The sequence below is a fragment of the Charadrius vociferus genome, unplaced genomic scaffold (genome assembly GCF_000708025.1).
Source record: "Charadrius vociferus isolate BGI_N301 unplaced genomic scaffold, ASM70802v2 scaffold455, whole genome shotgun sequence".
In the NCBI taxonomy this organism is placed as follows: domain Eukaryota; kingdom Metazoa; phylum Chordata; class Aves; order Charadriiformes; family Charadriidae; genus Charadrius; species Charadrius vociferus.
Window position 1 is genome coordinate 6,403,406 of NW_009648550.1, and position 19,488 is coordinate 6,422,893.

Consider the following 19,488-nt stretch of genomic DNA (forward strand, 5'->3'; position numbering starts at 1 on the left):
TAAGACAGTTAAACAAGAGAGGGGACTGTGCTTTTCATTTTCTAGGTTTGGTTGGTTATTTGGAGCTTTTAGGAAGCACTCTGTCACATTCTCAGCATTTTTCTGACACTTTTACAAAGAGACACTTCGCACCAAAAGTGACTCCTATGAAGCCAAGGATGTTTCATCTTTGCTTCAGAAAATAAAAATAATAATGACTTCCACATGACACTGGAGAGTTGAGGCTGTAAGAAAGACATCAAATATCATTACTCCTCCTACCCACTACGGAGAGTGGAGACCACTGATCGTGACAGATGGCAAATTTTGAGACAGCTCCAATTTGCGATGAGACCGCCAGGAGGGGTAGAGGTATGAGGCGCTGAGGGAAAAGAAGCAAGAGAATGGGTAAAATAAACAGGTGAGTAGACATGAGAAGAGGCAAAAAGATAAGAAGGAGATTAAGGGCAGAAAAAAGCTACATTGTCCCCTCCCTTGTATGTTGATTTCTGCTGGAGCTACACTGGACAAAGATCTGCGCATACTATTTAAATGTCTCATAGCAAGCTCTGCTCCCCACAGCCATTGACCCTCTGCTCAGGAACTAGGTAAAAAGCAGATCTTTCTCCCCTGAAGTCAAGCTGGAAGTCCTGGGGCACACTGGAGGAGCACATCCCATCCCAGCTCTCCTTTATTGTGGTCCTTCCTAGCCATTACCTGAAAATAAACTGACAATCCTTTAGAAATGCACTCGGTTTTGAGGGTAGGGACAACGTGGCAACTCTTCCCTGCCTAACAAAAGGGTTAGAGCATCATTTTTGGCCATCTAATTTGCTTTGAAGCAGTAACTAATAGACTTAGCAAGATCCGAGCAGTACTTTTTTCAAAGAGAAGCCTAATCCACAGTTTGGCACTTCTGGAAATAGTCTGCTTTTCCAAGGTGTGGAAAAACTGCAACCACTGTGGTCCTCAGGGATGCAGCAGGTTTGAATATCTGCTTATCTAATAACCTAAGAAGAGATTGTGGTGCCTCTGGAAAGCTTACTCTTCAGTTTTTAACTGTAGCAACTTGTTATTTTACACTGTGAAACTTCCTGGGTGACTTAGAGGAAAACTTTAAGCATAAACTTCACAGATTGCTGTTCCCTAAAAGGCTCTCAGGAAGACTGGAAGATCCCTGGGCATGTTCTAGGTGCAGACTGGTTCAGATGCTCATCAGTACCAGCCTTCTCACCCCCTTCCTCAAAATGCAGACCTTTGCTTAAACTTGCTACAGGAAAACCACAAATGACCTGACTTACATATGAGGTAGAACAGATTAAGACAGAGATAAAAACTGAAGAGTTTTTATTTAAAATGAGTCCTAAAGTGTAAAAAGAGATTTCAGAAACCAGACAAAACATAGTGTCATAAATTCAATATTAATATTAATATGTGTGCATGTATGTGTTTGTGTACACATATATGTATGCATTTGAGTTCGGGACAGAATAATATAAACCCAGAGGAAAATCATTCCAAGGAATAGAGAAATTCTACTGCACATAGTCTGCACTGTAGACTTAAGTGGCCTCATTTTCTGGACTATGTTATCATGAAGTTGTTTCTAACTGTGAAGGATACAGTTCTAATCCATAACTTTCAGGCTAAATTATTCTGTTGCTCTGACAACATACTGCTCCTATTCTCAGATGGGAGCGTGCCACATTTGTGTGCCATATTTTTAATATATTTTGAAGTTTATTTGGAACAGAGACAGCAGAAGATTCAGAGGTTAGTTGGGACAGCTTTTATTCTTCGGGAGAATGGTTTTGTCACTGCTTGTGATCTTCGTGTTATTAATGGGACACGAAAGCTGAGAGAGTAGAGACTGCCAGACGTGGAGGAGAGGTGGGTAGGAGGCCTGGAGGAGGTGAATCTGGAATCCCTCCCTATCTTTTTATGCCACAGGGAACCAGACAGGGAAGCTGGCTGGAGGACAGGCTGTTATCAACTTTCATGATTTTGAGGGTTGCATAATATTTTTTAAATGTAAAGACAAAGCTTTGTGACTCATGTAGTTGCAGAAGACTGAGTGATCTTTTGAAGGCTAAAAAAGGGCAGCATCTCCCAGGGTGATGGAGAGTGATCAGATAAATCCAACTGAGGACAGGTGTCTGGATAACTTCTTTTGGGTTTAACCATTCCACTTCCTACTTTGTCTCCCAGCAGCAAAGCATAACCTCCTTTTCCGATCCACTTGAGGCTTTAAATCCTATTGCGCAATGCCTACAGGAGACCGGAGCAGTGCAGAACAGAGAGCACTGAACAATTTAAAGCTAAAGTAAATCTAGACAGATGGGCAGCTGAGAAGAATAAAGACACACGAATGCCTCAGCTATGGAAAAGAGATTTAAACAATAATTATTCCCTTTCTCCTTAGAATGTCATTCAAAACTCTCTATGTCAGTGCAAAGGGATCCCCACGCAAACATGAAACACAGCTGATTGCAGGGACCAGTGCAATTTCTGGAGACTCATGGACAACAGTTCTGAAACCCCTCTGCCACAACCAGACACAGCGGGTATTTAAGACAAACTACTACAAGTGAACAAGGCTGACTGTGGAGCTACAGTGATGCAAATTAGGCAAATATTTAGGACCATCTCTGTGCCTGTTAAGTCCTACTGCTTCCTCTGCTGCTGTGTGTATGTCAATGAATGACTCTGGCCCTTTTGTATTTTTCACAAGCCAACTTTAAATCACAATTAATAAAGGCATCTGGTTCTTTCAACCATTTCATTTTACTCAGAGGAGGCAGATATGACATACTATCCCTTCCAATCGCTGCTTGGAGAGTTTCTCAGATGAAAGAAAGGACAGAGAAAACACTGCCTAATCAAATTTCTCCTGTAATCTTAGCTCTCAGGGATCTTTGTTCAGCAATGTGTAACTGTCATTTTAGCCTATAAGAAACAGACATTTTCCTCCACCATGGAGCGTCTAGAGGCACTCTTGATAGAACACAGCAGACACTGACCCAGGCCATAGAAAACCCACATCAATTTAATACTGTAACATAACATACAACAACTATAATATAATAATGCAGCTGTATTAGAAATCCACATCTCGCGGATCTAGAAATACTCATGCTGCTTTCATTTCATGCCCTGCGGCCAGTCTGTAGTGACCGGACTGTGTGGAACCCAGTCAGGCGCCGAGGTTGAACTGTTCACGGCCACTTCAGCACTGCATTTCGGCACAACCCACCTCCCTTTTGCCCCCACAGATCCCGCTGACAGCCCACCGCACCACGCTTACACCCGGAGCTATTCTTTTACCAACAAGCCACGAGGGGGTATTATTACAGTCCTTGTCACCAAATATCAGGAAAGGGAAACCGAGGGTAAAAACAAGTATCATTCTCTACTACCAGTATTCAGAAACAAAGCAAACAAGAGCTCCTTCAAACATATTTTATTTCTAACAACCACATTTAAAACAAAAAAAATAAAACCAATACCCTCTCTTCCTACAGATAATAGTTAAGAGTTTCATCATAAAACATCCCTGTAAAAACTATTTAATTTTCCACTACAGGGAGGGAGGATTTGATCTCTTATTAAACATTATATGGAAAAGTCTAAAAGTGCTTTCAATTATTTATCTGAATTGAAATCTAGGCCTTAGAAACTGCTGGCATTACACACACACACACATAATATTATCAGCCCACTGAGTGCTATTAGGTCATAAAATGCTGCTGTAGCAACATCTCTGTTACAGCTGCTGGTGCTCATGCAACTTTTACTACAGTTATAAAGCCATTTATTACATTTTCTTTATGATGCTAATGCATTGCGGTCTGTTATTTTATTGTTCCCACTGTGATAAAGACTGAAATGTATGATATTGTGCAAAAAAATACAAACCTAATAACATACCCTGCTGCATTAAAAATCTCTTAGATACGCTAGGCGGCTTGAGGCCAGGGAGCGCTGCCACTGACCCTGCTAATTGCAATTAGCGCTGTCAGTAATAACGGCAATGTTGTGTATTAAACGATGCACCGGTGCTTGGCTGAGCGGTACGCAAACCGGGGCCTATCCAAAGACGCCGACAGTGGAATGTGGGTGCGCTCTTCAGTGCCCCACGGGTGAGTGTCACCTTTCTGCCACCAGAAGAGGACCCCCCCCCTTAGTGCGGGGGTCCCCGGGATCCCTCCCCAGGTATCCGACAGGAGGAAACCGCAGGGAGAGCGGAGAAGAACAAGTTGTGCACACACCGCAGGCAGTGGGAAAGTGACTTGTGAAAGTGGAAATAAGTAAAGGAAATGCAGAGAGGGCAGCTGCCACGCCATACCAAACCAGCTGCTTCTCCACGCCACTTGAGGGTTGTCAAGGTAGTCCCTGGAAGGGTTACTCAAAAGGAAACCTGTCAATTATACACCCTAGAGGAGAATGGATAGACTTTACCTTGCAGAATAATTGCAGACAACCGAAATCCTGGCCTATCCCCTCAGAACACGTGGCTGGGCGCAGGTGATGGGGCCACGGTCCCCTCCTTTCCCACCCAGTGTAATACTGGGGGATACCCCTGGCGCAGAGCAGGCTTGCTCAGGCTCAGAAGTAAGGTTTCCTCGGAATTACAAACAGTTCCTGCTCACACAGGGAATATAAGCGGAGAATAAAGCACATCGAACACTGACGAAATGCAAGGCCTCTGCCTGCCATGTTCATTAGCAGGTTGGGAAGGGGGTGAAATGAGAAGTGAAGTAAGAAAAAGCCTAGATGCTGCTCATTAAGTACGTGTATTTATGGTTGATCTTGACCTTATCTCGTTAAGAGGCAGAGCCTTCCCCTCTCAGGCGCTTTCCCAAGCTGCTGAGACAATGCAGATGACTCACAAAAGCCCTTATAGGCTCGATGGGGACTGGGTCGCCTGAAACTCCGGGTTACAGATAATTTACCCTGTAATTCTGTCAGCTTAAGCAATGGTGGTGTTCATGCTGTCATGTAGACTTTTGAGTCCACAGTTCAGCACTCACTTCCCGGTCGTCCTTGTCGCTCGCAGGCGTGGGGACAAGCCTTCAGACCAAGGCAAATCACACTGGTCCAGGAAAGACACTTTGAGCCCAGCTGGCGTTGAGACGCAGCATGCGCACAGCCTGCGCGCAGGCAGTGGGTTTCTTGGGTTGGCAGTCAGGCCCTTACACCCCAAACACAGGGCTGGGCATGCACGCACAGAGCACACGTTTTTAGTACATCACATCAGCGTGCTGTACTTCTACATTCCGATCGCTAAAACACTCTCGTATCGTTCCAAAAACAGTCACAAGGAAACCACTTCGGCCAGCTCCAGGCTTAATGGTAAGTGTGCAAAGGCTATGGGTTTCAAACTAAAACCTCAGAAGAGGTACCAAAACAGAGAGAAAGCAGTTAAACAATGCTCGCTTTCTGTATCCTGTGTTTGAATAGCTCAGAGTAAACCCCGGTAAAAATTAGGTATTTATTCTTTACGATTACAATATCATCCTTTCCATGGACTGTGCATCTCAGACAAGTGACTTTCTGGGTGTCAGACATTGGCAGATATGCTCTCTTCCAAGTCATCTTAATCTGACTAATAAGCCAAAATTTGGCCTTTATCTTAAATTTGCTTGTAGTTGATGAAAATACATGTTTTCTCTCGTTTGTTACATCTCTGTACAGTATTTTCCTCCTTTCAAACTTGCAGAATGCTCTTGTTTCTGCTTGTATTTCCATAAACCCTATTGATCCCGGTGAACATCACGTACTCTTGTTCTATACCTGATATATGGACAAAGTAAGAGTCTCTGTCCTGAAGAGTGTACAATCTCGAACACAGGGCTCTCCAGACAAGAAGCTGGCAACAAACAGGGGCTCAGAAGGCTCAAGTCCCTCCTGAATCTTGTTCTTTTGCAGATTTTAGTTGCTTCAAACCTAGAGCCAAGTTGAACAGGCTGCAGTTCTACAGTGTAAAGCCTGTATTTTTGGCCTAGAGTCCCAAATGAAAAACAATTGTGGACTCCACTGGATGTGAGAGTCACGCTCTCCCACTGACTCAGTTCACCGCATGGAAAAGTGTAAGAATTTCCTGGTTCTGGGAAGAGTGATTCCAAGAAGCTTCGCTCAGCGGTTGCTGATGGCAAGGGAAGTCATGGAGAAATACTATGCTCCGGCGTTTTCCTGGGCCCAGGATAAGTAGACTTACGAAAGACAGAAAGATAAAAGACTTTCTGCTTTAAGTAGATGATTCAGTATTAAATGTACAAAAAAATGTCTAAAATCTCAGGAATAAAACACGGTACTCCCTACACTTCCTAGTTATGCCGTAACCATGAGATAACTAATGCAAGCTCCACCTTGTCTTCTCTCTGTCTGTTACGCAAGAGTAGAAATCCAAACTATTGGTAACACACCTAGCTGGACGTTCTGTCACTTCATCGTTTGTTTCCTCGCAAATATTTGTTCTATTGTAGACTGTGAAATGATGTCAGTCTGAAAAGGATGGCAAATCAATTTCCGTGGTGCCTAGCTCATTCCCTAGAGCTAACTACTGTCCCTTCACAAAAATCTGCTGGCTCTGATGCCTTTCTTTATTTGTTTTTATGGCTTGTGTGCGCATTAAGATGACTTTCTAAAATATTTAGTCCTTTCTTGCTTAAAAAGAAGAAACTTTTTGCACATTAAAACCAACATGAAGTAGACTGGGACTTTGGTGCATGTTGATTTGCAACTCTCTTAAGACCTACAGCAACCCTCTTTTTTTTTTTTTTTTTTCCTGATTTGCTGCTTCTGTTTAAAACAGGAATTTTTCTTCCTCTCCTTGACTCTTGCAAGTGGGTGACATGTAGCTAGCTGGAAGGGAGGGATATTAGTTTTAGTCCTAGCTCCTACTCCAACATTATTACTCTCCTCCTCTTAATTAAGATTTCCTATTCATGGAATCCACCCAGTAGGCTCATGGTACCATATTTTAGCCCAGACTTCCTACTCAAATAGACTCATTCTCGCAATGAGGACAACCACAGTATAATATTCTGAGCAAAGGACGGTACGTACCTGAAACTCAGCATTCTCAACTGGCCTGTTACCTGGAACACCCTGCATTGCCACAGACAGATTGGCATGATCCCTCTTCATTTTTTCAATAGGAATACTGCAAATCACACTCTCCTTCCTTTGGCTGGTTTCCTTTACTATTGGATTGGAATCTTTCAGGAAAGCCTGTCATTTTGCATGGGCTCAGGTTTAGATGATGCAAAGATTAGTGATGCCAAGAATACGTTTTAGTTTAGAAAATCTGGCCAAATTCAGATATTGTCTGTGTGTACCAAAACCAGCCTGATTTTCAAAAGGTTTTGCAAGCACACAGCTTGACTTGAATAGGAAGCGGACTTTTAAGAGTTTCTGGAAAAACACCAGGCATCTTTTAGGCCTAAATATGGACTTTGGGTATGTGCCTTTTGGTTAACATGTCTTGAAGCAGAAGTTATCTGGGAGGTTATGTGAGAGCTACTGTTTTTCTCCTGAGAGCCTCACTAATCTTAAGTTTGGTTTCCTAAAGTGATTCTTTAGATCCCCTGCTATATCTCTTAATCTTTGTCCTCAGGATACATTTTCCCCAACACAGAGATCAGGGAAAATCTCTCTGACGTCCAGTTCTGCTTGCCAGTTTATTTATTCCCTGTCTGCTGTAGCATAGTTTAAGACCCCTCTTCCTAAACTGTGCTTGGACTCAGTTCTGTTTGAAAAGTCTGAGTAATTTTTCCCTTCCAGATGAAACAGCAGCTGCTTTTTCCTAATGTGTCTGTGCATGGACACTCTGAGGAAATGAGCTTTTTCTTTCTGCTGTTCAATTCTTGTGCCTTGTCCTTCTAGATTGCTGTCTAAGGACTATATTTCTTAGGTTACCTGAGCTGCATTTGTCTAAGCAAATATACAGTATATTTTGTATGCACGTTTATAGCATTAATTTTTACCACAAACATTTCAGGAAAGGAAGACCAAAGCAGATTCAAGTACCCCGAGTACATAGCTGAGCAGGTTGTTTCTCAGGAGGCAGGACATTTTCTGAAAAAGTGGCATAAGGGGATAATGAACTGTTCATTATTTGGGTAGACTTTTGCAAATTGATTCAACTGAACAAAGTGGCAGGAAAATTTGTGGAAAATATCAGAATATTTCCCATTCGGGAATGCCAAAACATTCTAAGAAACAGCATGCTTTGCTTCAGGGCAAACAAAATGTTTTGAGCTGACCATGTGCAAAAGCTCTTTTTATGTTTTACTTAATCTTCTCTTCAGAAAAGTCTGTTTCAGTTTAACTGAAGCCAGTTTTTCTCCTCTTGACTTTTGATTTGGCCACTGCACAGAAAGAAAGAGTCATTATTCTGTGAACTCTGCCTGTTTATACACACAGGCTGGCCTCACCACTAACCACCTGCGGTCTTTGAGGAAAGCCAGCAAAGAGCTGGAGATAAAACTTAAGCCCTGCAAGCTAAATTCTGCATTTCACCATTTAGAGAAAGAGGAAGAAAATAAATTGTCTTAAGTTTAATGGCTGTATTGCTGAAGCCCTAATGAATTCAGGGGTATGTGGAGCAAGTGTTCTTGCTGTGCTGGGCAGGACACAGTGGCAGAAGCAAAATGACTTTTTTTTTTTGAATTAGAAAAGGTAAAGCTGAGAAGATCAGGGAACAGCTTTTGCAGTGATGCCAGGCTTTAGTTTGTGTTGTGTTAAGAGTTAGGTTATGTAAAAATGAACCTGAGTACAGAGCCCTCCAGCCTTAAGTAGAAACAGATAGGGTGTGCAGCTACTCGGTCCATCTGTAGAGCAGATCATGTGCAAGTACAAAAATATTGATAATTAGCTTTTACAGAGGACTCTCTAATCCATTGCTCTTGAAGCGTTTTACAAGGAGGCCAGTCCTATGGAGCTAGTTCCATTTTAAGAAGGAGAAATAAAGCCACAGAATGATGGAAAAGCCTAGAACAACAGGGCAATGGCAGGAGGAAGAAGGAAGTTGAGGGTGCCCAATTCCAGTGGACAATTTTTTGGTCCATTTCCTCTCCTCCATCCACTAACACTTGGGGCAGTAGAAAAGAGGTGAGTATGCAGGAAACTGCTGTATTACTAGGACAGGAGTCAATCTGTATCTAAAGTTATGAGAGGTCCAGCATCAAGGATTGCTGTGTGATGGACAGCTTAATGATTTATTCTTTTTGGAGGACAGAGTAATCTAAGTTTCTGTGTGGTTAGTTCCTGATGTTGAGAGTTGTGTTCTGCAAATTCACTGAAATAACTTTGTTTCTTTCTCTGTTTAAAAACACTAATTTCATTACATAATACAACTAGAGCATATACGTTAGGAAAGCTTACAGAGGTCTGCTTTACAAACTAATTCAAAAAAAATGTCTGTTTTAGCTTTAACTATTGTTGTGAAAGAAATTCTGTACTTACAGATCCTGGCAGGGCTCTAGAGGAACCAAGACACCATGAAATCATCGCAGTAGCTTTGTCAGAGAAGATCAGAAAGAAAAGAGTTCAGGACAAGGCTTTCTGGAGCACCTTCACCTGGGTGACCAAAGGTCCCTTGAGAACATCTTTGCCACCACGGGTAGAGGAGGCTGCAGCTGGGTCAGCATGACACCCATGCCCCAGACCCCGTGTCCAGAGGAAGGGGGAGAGGCACTGTTACCCACTCTGCCTCACCAGAAACCTAGGCTTGGAGATCCTGTAGAAGGCACGGCAAAACAAACATTTGCCTCAGTCACATACAAGAATTCTTAAAAAAAAAAAAAAAAAAAAAAGGCAAAAGCAAAATTGTCAAGTCTGGCGGAGACAGGCTGCAAACTTAGCTATTTCCGTGCAAGTCAGGCTAGCCTATGGACTTCTTAGTTACCCACTGGTCAACCTAGAAATATTCTCAGTCAGGATTTGAGGACAGAAAGGTTCTCAAAAGCAGCGTGTCACTCAGTGTTTTACCGTACATCTACAGATGTGTGCTATGAAGGCAAGAACAAGTCAACATGTCAGCTCCAAGCTGCGAGCGCTCCACACTTCAATGGAAAAAAAAGCATTTCCAACAGTCGACGTCATTAGCAGTACTGCACAGTGCTCACACGAAGCGTTCTCTGGCTTTAGGCTAACGGGCTCGCATATTCTGGCAGACAGTTGTGTCAGAACAAGCTTTGCTGCCAATCAATTTCCGCTTGTAAACACTGGAATCTTACTGCATTTCAGGGGGCTGGGCTCCTTAGCACCAAAGCCCTTTGTTATGTGGGGAATAGAGGTGTTCAAGAGTACAAAATTAAAAAAGAATACTGTAGCCACTGACCTTACTTGGTTACTTTACCCAATGCTGCGCCCATGTGCCTGATTCTGGATGATTTCAGAAGGAATTGAAGCTCAAATACTGGCAAACGAGCCAAGACTTAGGCTCCTAAATTAGTTAGGCGCTTTGAAAATATTACACCTTAGCCATTAGACTACTTAATATAATTTTCACAAAGCTGCTCATAGCACACAGTGGGATTAAAGTAATTAAAGTATCATGGTACAGTGCATTGGCAGTAAGATATAGTCTCCCAGATCATGTTATTCATAAATAACTTAAGACGACTATAAAGTGAGTGATTACTAAATAGCAGTGGGACTTATATAGTCCAGATAATGGCCAGAATTACATTCCATCATTAAACAAAACATGCCTGCACTTACAAGGAGAAAAGACAAAGATAACACAACTAAAAAGTGTTTTCCAAGGGTTCAAATCACTAGTGTTGTTTTGTCACCTAACGGTGGTTGTTTTGCAGTGACAGATGCTTGTTGAGACATTTCTCTTCCATAGGTTTCTGGGGGCTTGTCAACAATGCAGGAATATCAACATTTGGTGAGACAGGGTGGCTGTCTATGGAGAAATATGAAAAATTTGCAGATGTGAATCTCCTTGGGAGCATCAGGACAACCCTGGCATTTCTTCCTCTTCTAAGGAAATACAAGGGTAATGCTAATCCACTGTTATTTAGAGTTGTAGAATAATTAGCTTACTATAATCAGGGTAATGTAGCATCTATAAAAGAAGCCTTAATTGTCTCTCATTGAACTGAAATGACAGCCTCCTCCTGCGTGGCCTGAAAGAGCAACTTGATCCTGAAAAGAGGGTAAAGTTGTAAGGGAAAAAAATACGCCTAAAGATTCTGTCTTTACAATACATAGAAAAAAGTATTTACAAATAATGAATACACTCAGTGTTTGACTCAAAACTGAGAGAAAAAAATGTTTACAGTAGATCATTAAGCCCAGGCAAGACTTTGTAAGCACTGACAATCAGTAAACACAAAGATCCAATAAACTCCTGCTTAACTTTATTATTTAGGCTTTACTATTTTACTGTTTGGCAATTAGGATGGAAGGATTAGGAGGAAGGATGACCCTACAGAGGAGAACTAGAGACATCCGCCTTCCAGTTCCAGGCCTAGCAAGATCCTCTCTATGACCTTGGGCGGGAAACTTCAAGTATGTGAAAGAGTGCCGTACAGAGATGCATGGGTATCCAATGGGATAGATGCATTTGCATGGACCTCCATACGCGTGGGCTTCATCCTTTTTTCTGAGAAGAAATGGTTCAAACAGCCCTCTACAGCATGGCAGCATGTCTCGAATGCTTTGCAGGTTGTTCCCTACCTGTCCCCATCTCTGTTTGGGAAAGATATTCTTTTCCTTTCCCACCTTTTGCTTAGCTTGTCTATTTAAGTTGTAAGCTCTTTAAGGTGAGGATTTGTTCTATGTGTATACAGCATCAAGCACAGTAAGGGCTAGGTTTCATCCGGAAGCCCCAGATGCCACTGTTACACAAAATGTTGGTAAGATAAAAGCATCCAATTTTTGGCTACTCTGCTGCTTTCTGCTTGGTTGCCTTCGGTTGATGATATTCTGATGCAAGAAAAAAGAAACCTTTAAATGCGGCAAGCTGGATGTGTTTTTGTAAAAGAATTGCTGTTGCATATACCCAGTGAGTGTTATGTGGCCGTTAGATGGGGAGACATCACTTTTTTTCTGTGCTGTCCTACTTACTACTAAAACTCTGTGACGCTGATCCACCAGAGGCATTTGTCTGACTTCATGAATTGCAAAGGGTTACTTTGAACTGAAAGGGACTAATTGTGTGTATGATATTAAGCACATGCACAAAATCTTAGAAGATTTGGGTCTGGATGGCTGCACGTACATACTACCTTATCTCAAAAGAGCTCTCTGCATCTCACTCCTGGCAGTCAATGCTGCCTTTATGAAGTGCCCACACTCCATTTTCAAGTCACATCTATGCAGGAGAGGAGGCCAGGGCACTTTTAGAAAGAATCTCAGGTTTCCTGTCTCCTTCCTTGCAGGAACAGCCAGGACAGCTATAGCTCATGTTTTTGGGGGCAGCACATGACCTCTCCAAATGAAAAACTTGAATTATGGATGTTAGAGCATTCTCCTGGGAAAGCTGGGTTTCAATTACCTCAGGCAAAGAGAGAAGTTAAATGACATGTCCCACATCTGGGCGTGTGCCCCAAATCACTTAGCTACTGGATGAAGGAGGCAGAGGTCATCCTACCATGCAACCACCCAGTAGCTGTGCTCTGAAGGAAGGGGCTGGCTGCCATTTTAGGATGAGCCTCTGTTCCAAGAAAACCTTCAAGATTATCAATACTTGTAAAGTGAGGTATTGCCCTCCAGCCTAGAACTACTCTGAGAGGAGCAACATTTCCCCATAACTTTTCCAGATGGCCAGGCCAGCTGATGTAGCATCTTGATCAACAAGCTGGTAGTTGTTCTGTTACTGTATGTAAGATTTATTCCAGACGCTGTGTAGGAAGGCAGGGAACCTAATTCAGAATGACAGGTTTCACTGCATTCCCATGATACCCTTTTGATATCCCACAAGCCTACAACATTTGGTCAGATCGGGGCCCAGACGTTATCTGCATCTGTGACAGCAACGGGAATGCAACTGTGTTCTCTGTATTGTTAGCAACGAGGCCATCTTCTCTCTCACCTCTGGTATTTATATATCCACATTCACACATTTCTTACTCTATGGTATGACTATGCGATAAAAGTTTACAAGTAAACAGTGGAAACGAACCACGGCGCAGTGCCTCAAATCAGAAATCTCTGCTATTTAATGCATGCCTGCACTTGGCAAGAGTTATGAAGGGGAAAAAAGCAGCACAGATCAGGGAAATCACAGCAAAGCAGTGTAAAGCTGCACACATTTTGTCAAGTCACCTTTCTCTGGTGAAGCTTATCACTGTACAGTCCAATTTTGACTTTATATGCACAGTTGTAAGCCAGGTCTCAGTGCAGAGACATCATCACCACAGAAAAAATGGTATTAGTATTCATATATCGACTGCAGGGAAAATCATCTGCTCCTCTCTTCCACTATTACTGGCATAGTCTTTTATTACTGTTTTTCAGTCTCAAGTTTTTAGGGGACTGCTTTGTTTCCATCTCTTTCATCCTGTCTCAGACTCAGAAGGATAAGCAGCACGTTGGCAATGTGTTACGCTTTGTCTTGTCCAGCATCTGTCCTTCCACTAGATGGAAGGAAGATTTTTGCATGAAGTTCTCTGCTTAACAAAGCTAAATGCACTTCTGTGCTGGGACTGCATGGTTACACAGCCCAGCTTTGGCATACTAGGTACTACACCAGAAAATGCTAAATAACACGTTATTAGCAGTTCAGAAGACTCAGGCAAATCAATTCTATGTTAAAGACTAAGAGTGAAGTTACTTTATTTGCACTATTTTCTTTCCAGGACGTATTGTTTTCATGTCCAGCATTATTGCCTATTTTGCTCTGGGAAATGGCATTTATTCTATGACCAAGGCAGCTATCGAAAAATTTTGTGATGCTCTAAGACTGGAAATGAAGAAGTTTGGTGTCCGGGTAAGTGACGTAACAAATAGCTGTTGTGTGAAACTCCCTGCTATTTCTAATGTTGATTTTCATAGGAGAGACATTTCACTCCTAAAACTTCCTACAGAACTGAAATGCATCTTTTTTTGTGGGGCAAAAAGCAAGCAACTTGCACAAGGCGTCAATGGTGTGAGAGTGGAAATTTTGGCAAGAACAAGCATATGGAAAATAATATCTAATCTTGTGTAAAGTAAGCTCCATGCATCTGAATTACAAAAATAAAGATCAGAGCTGAATCCATGGGTGCAGCTCCCCCTTGGAAAGAGGTGGTTTCTCTATGGCTAATCAGTCAGCTAGAAATCACTGAGAACAGCAGACCTGGGTGGTGGTTGCAGTTCTGAGAAGCTGTGGGACAGCACGTCTTCTCTTTGTGCCAACACTGCAACTTCCACCCTGCTCCACACCCTCTACAGTGGAGAAACTTTCCGAGTCAGGGCTGCCTGAGCAGCGCCGTGCTCTGTGAAGAGCTCATAACAATACCAGGTAGCGAAAACTTTCTCTGGGGTGGCAGCAGGCGCAAAGAGCCCAGGCATGAGTGCTGTGCAGCGAGAAGGAAGGCTTGTCACCTACCTGAGGGGTTCTTTCTCTTTTCTCACAACATCAGCGCTTAAAAGCTCCTTCCCTTTTGTGGGAACCGCTACACTGCAAGAGGCAGTATTGTGCAGAGTAATTATGTTTTTATTCTCTTAACCTAAGAGGCTCTATGAGTGCTCTTAGTGGCCTGTCTAAGCAACACTGATAGTCAAACCTGAAGCTTAGATCACTAAGTAGCTTCACTAGGCATTTTCCTTGGAGTTACTCTACTGCTGAAACACTCAAACACTGAAAGTCTTCCCTAGAGGATTTACATTGGTGTACTCTTTACGTACACAGATTTACAGCATTGTTCATAAGCTTTGTGTTAGAAGAAATTACAGCTATGCATCTATTATCTACCCCTCTTGGATAATATAAAATGCTATAAAATGCAAGTGATTTTACACATCCTAATACTACACAGCATGATGAGGATTTGAACCGATTAGCTGAGGATAATCTCAAATGCATGGAAGAGCTTAGTTTCACAGGTTAGCTACTCTGGTCGTTTGGGGATTTTTACTGTTCTGCCACCCCCGGAATAGCCCCAGCACACGATACAGTGAGCCAGGCTAACAAACATTTCCAAAATATCTATACGAGTTATTTTTCTGTTTCTCACTGCATGCAAGGCACTGGCTGGCATTTGCCTCAGAACCTACCCTGCAGAATACACAGTCCCTCTTCCCCATGCTCCCCTCCCCTGCTCTGCCGTTCCCTTTGCCTTTTCAGGAGAAAGTCACCCAGAGGTGGCAAGGAACAGATGGAGCTGTGGCTCTGTCGCAGTGAACTCTGGCCACGCAAGCTGGCTGCCTACAGGAAACAAAGTATGTGTCTTCCATTAGAAAGACTACAGAAAATCAAGGAAGGTGGGGGAAAAAAAAAAAAAGAAGTATCATCTCTCCTTCTCTCCTAGCTGACTCCAAAGAAGTCCAAAACATGGAGTTTTCAAAATCCTTTTGTTTACAATGAACATGGGACACTGACTAGTGGCGTTAGTTTGGCTAATACTAAACACTTTTGAAAATAGCACCCAAAGAGAGGGCTGCCAAAGATGCCCTGTGACAAACCTACCTGAGGCAGCAGAAGATGCCCCCGGCTATGCATGCTGTCTCTCTGCTGCAGCTTACCCGCACACCCCCCTGCTCCCCACATACAGCACCCTGTGGCACCCTTTGAGCAACCTGCTCTAGTAGGAGGTCTCCCTGCCCATGGCAGCGAGCTTGGAACTAGATGATCTTTAAGGTCCTTTCCAACTCTAACCATTCTGTGATTCTGTATTACCACAGACTTTCCACAGAGCGCCTGTCAGATCCCTAAGTCTCTTACACAGCTCAGCACCGTTTTTCCTCACCTTGTGTTGTAGTCTTTAGAAATCAGGTCAGTTAAATGCCACGGAGTTTTTAATGTTGCATATCTACAAAGAGTTTGAACAAGCCCACTGCTAACTGAGGAAAGCCACGCATACTGTAAGTGCTCAGCCTGCTCTGAAATCCCCCAGAAGCCTCAGAAGTTAGCAGAACAGTAGTAACAACACATGCAAAGAAAACAGGCGGAACGGCAAAGGATTTGTGTGCTTTCAAACTAAATCTACATCCACAGAAATCTATGGAAATTTGCTAATGACTTCAGTAAGAGCTAGACCAGGTCCTTCGATCCCCTCTGTACTTGGCTGACGACACCTACTTTCCTTTTCATTACATCTGCTTGGGGAAAACAGCAATTCTTTCCCCAGGACCTTCTAATTTTATTTGACATCTCCTTTTGTCCCAAATTGAGGCAAAAAATTACCAATTGCAAGATTCACCACTGAGTGAAAAATCCAAAGTATTCCACTTTGGAGACATCAAAGTCATACCAAAATCCTTTGTCTCAGTATTGTCAAAACATTTAGACCATTAAGCATTCTATAAAAATCAAAGATGCACTATTGCATTCTGTGAAGGTATGCTAAGTAGTCAAAACAAGAACATTAACATCAGAGCGAAATGAGGAAGTCAGAATAAAGCACCTCTACAATCTTAAATGTTTCACGGGAATATATTTGATTTCAGTCAAGTTTTCAAGGTTAAAATTTCAACAAAGCAGCATTTTCTGGAAGAAATCTGTCTGCAGAAAGCTTTTGATCTGTTTTACTGACTATAGTATTTAATTGAATTCAGAATGACTGATTGCATCTTGATAAGTTTTACATCTTGCTTTTAGGTCTGTATTATTCAGCCAGGAAATTATGCACGCTCTACAAAAATTCAGCCACCAGTCAGTGCCGAAGAGATTTGGAATGAACTCAGTGAAGAGGAAAAGGCAGTTTACAATAAGGAGTATGTTCAAGAGCGGGCAAACTTTTTCAACAGCATTCTCAGCGAAGGAAGCACTAACGGCAGTGAAGTTGTAGATGCTATGGTAGATGCTTTAACGTCTCCTGCACCCAAGGCACGTTACATGGTAGCAAAGCTGAAGGAAAAAGTACTGGTATTTGTCTGTGCTTTATTCCCGACTGTTGTGATGGATTCCGTTTTGTCTTACGCTCTGAGTAAAGTAAAACTTGCATAGCCTACGTTGGTACTGTTCAGTGACTCGGGCAGGGCAGTTTTTTAAAATGTGAAAGCCAGGGCTGAATCTAAAACTGCCAGAAATCAGTATATTGACACCAATTAACTCATGCAAACTTTGGAGGGTCTCCCTAGTCAGAACTGTCCTTTATTCATAGGGAAAAACATACATGACCCTATGTAAAATTAATACATTTGTCCAGCTAACTTTATTTCTCTCATGTGAAAAAAAAACCCCAAAAACATAGGGCCACTTAGGCTGCTTAAGGTATTACCTAGAAAATTCAGTGCAGCTTTTTCTAATGCAATACCAGGTTACTGTTACAGACATGACGGACACAAAATGGAGCATACCCTACAGGGCAACTGCACATCTGAAACCATCACAACAGACATGAAAATACCTTATTTGTAGGAACCTGAATAGTAATTTATTAGGGGTGATGGGAAGAGGTTAATGGAAAAGTTAGGAATGAGCAATAGACCTTGAAATACTTTGCATGGAGTTAAGGGGCTGTAGAAAGTTAGGAAGTAACAGGTAAAAAAGTTGTAATACGGAAACAGTGTCTTGCCTAACTACAGCTCAGTACTTTTTCAGGTGTTCTAGATAAATCTGTAACAAAGCCAGTATCTCATGGACTTTGGAAAACAAGTAGCATATTCCATTTACAAATGAATATTCAATCCTAAATAAACTCTCTATTTTATCTAATGTCTGGATTAATCAATGCATTAACCTAAAGTGTAGTCAGAGAGCTAAACACCAAGGTGACAGATATCAGGATGCAGTAGCAACCTGTACCTTAAAAAGAACATATTCAGCCTGGAGCTCTGATTTTGCTACTATTATAGGTAATACAGTCTGATGAAAAAAAAATATCTATTAACACAAACAGGAAAACTTTAGTAACATATATCTATGAGAGTAATTGAGCATAGTGACTTCATTAGCAGTCTACTACTAACTGTTGTGGAAAAGATTGCTGGTTTCCACATACACAGTTTTAAATTTGTCTTGGCTGTGGCATGGCACAAAATACAAGAATTCTGGGACCAAAAGAACCCAGAATAGCTGGGATCAGCTGTGGTGACACTGGTAGATACAGAGCAGCAGCATGAAGCATTAGCCTCCCCCATGCCAGGTCTCCCATATCAAACCAAAGACTCTGCTGTAAGTTGACCTAGTTAACTTTTTGGTCTGAACCAGAAATTGCATCCTATACCTGGGAAGGATTTTCTAATATATTTAATTAATTACTGAGAACAGTTACTCTCTCTGCTGGTGGGTAATTGGGCAGTGTGAGTCAGGAACACAGGCGAGATGAGCAAACAGACTGACTATTCCAGGTCCTCTCCTGATACACTCGGCAGTGGAACAGCCATCTTACTGCATCTGTTTTAGATTGTGGAACACCTTCCTTCTCTTCCCAAATGCTGGACCCATCCCTGGAGCTGGCATTGGCAAGAGGACAAGCCGGGGCTCCCACCTGTTCCACAGCCTGTCAACAGCAAGATTATCAGATGATTATCATCCACTCTCCTCATTTAACCACAACTGAGCAAGGCCAAGCAAGGGAATAGGAACAAGGCTTATTCCAACTGAACCAATTGATTTCTTGCATAGGAATTCCCCCTGCTTGACCTCAGGGATTTCAGCAGCCTTACATTGCTTTGGAAGAGTTGCTTTCATGCTCTTAGCCGTTCTTTGTGCAGATTACCCTTCCTTACAGTAAGCAGCACTGAACTCAACAAGCAGCTTTGAAATCCAGATGTTTCTCCATCAGGCCCAGACTGCGTGGTCTCCCTTCTGTTTGCATTTCTAAAAGCTACTGCGGTAAGTTCTTGCTGAGAGCCAGCACCACCAGGTCTGCCTCCCAGATACCGACAACATGAAATAACTTCCAACTGAAAATTCCTCCTTTGTTTGCTATGTATGTGGTGAAGCACGTGATCAATATTTCAGTAGCCTCATATAACATCAGATAAGCAACACGCCAGAACCTTTATTCCTTTATCTTGAAAGCTCAGAACTTGCAGTGTGTAGTTCCTCACATGGGATACAGTGAGAGGCCGGATGAGAACAGATGGGACAAATGAAGGCAGTTTGTATTTTCATGGCTGTCTAACCTGTCGGCATGGAAGCTAACTGAAAAACAGCTACAAAATTATTATCTTTTGTCTTCCCCCTCAGCTTTTTAATATTATGATCTGCATATAAAGAACTAATCAAGAGAGAGTCAGAGCTTCAGTTATTAACAGGCCTGATGTACTCCCACTGAAAGTCATCTGGAATCCTCCCACTTAGTTACATGTGTTCCAAGGCACAATGTTGGACAAGTACATGTAAAAAAAAAAAAAAAAAAAAAAAAAAGGAGGAAAGATTTTAGAAGCCCCGGGGTTAAA

General features: G+C 42.3%; 1 protein-coding gene across 1 annotated transcript in view; it reads left to right on the forward strand.

The window, feature by feature from the left end:
• Positions 1-17,086, forward strand: part of LOC104287387 (D-beta-hydroxybutyrate dehydrogenase, mitochondrial-like) — a 45,775-nt gene extending 28,689 nt beyond the window's left edge. Inside the window, exons 3-5 of the mRNA XM_009886085.1 lie at positions 10,838-10,990; positions 13,797-13,927; positions 16,739-17,086. Coding sequence (XP_009884387.1) covers positions 10,838-10,990; positions 13,797-13,927; positions 16,739-17,086 — 632 coding nt within the window. The remainder of the gene's footprint in view (positions 1-10,837; positions 10,991-13,796; positions 13,928-16,738) is intronic.
• Positions 17,087-19,488: the final 2,402 nt, after the last annotated feature.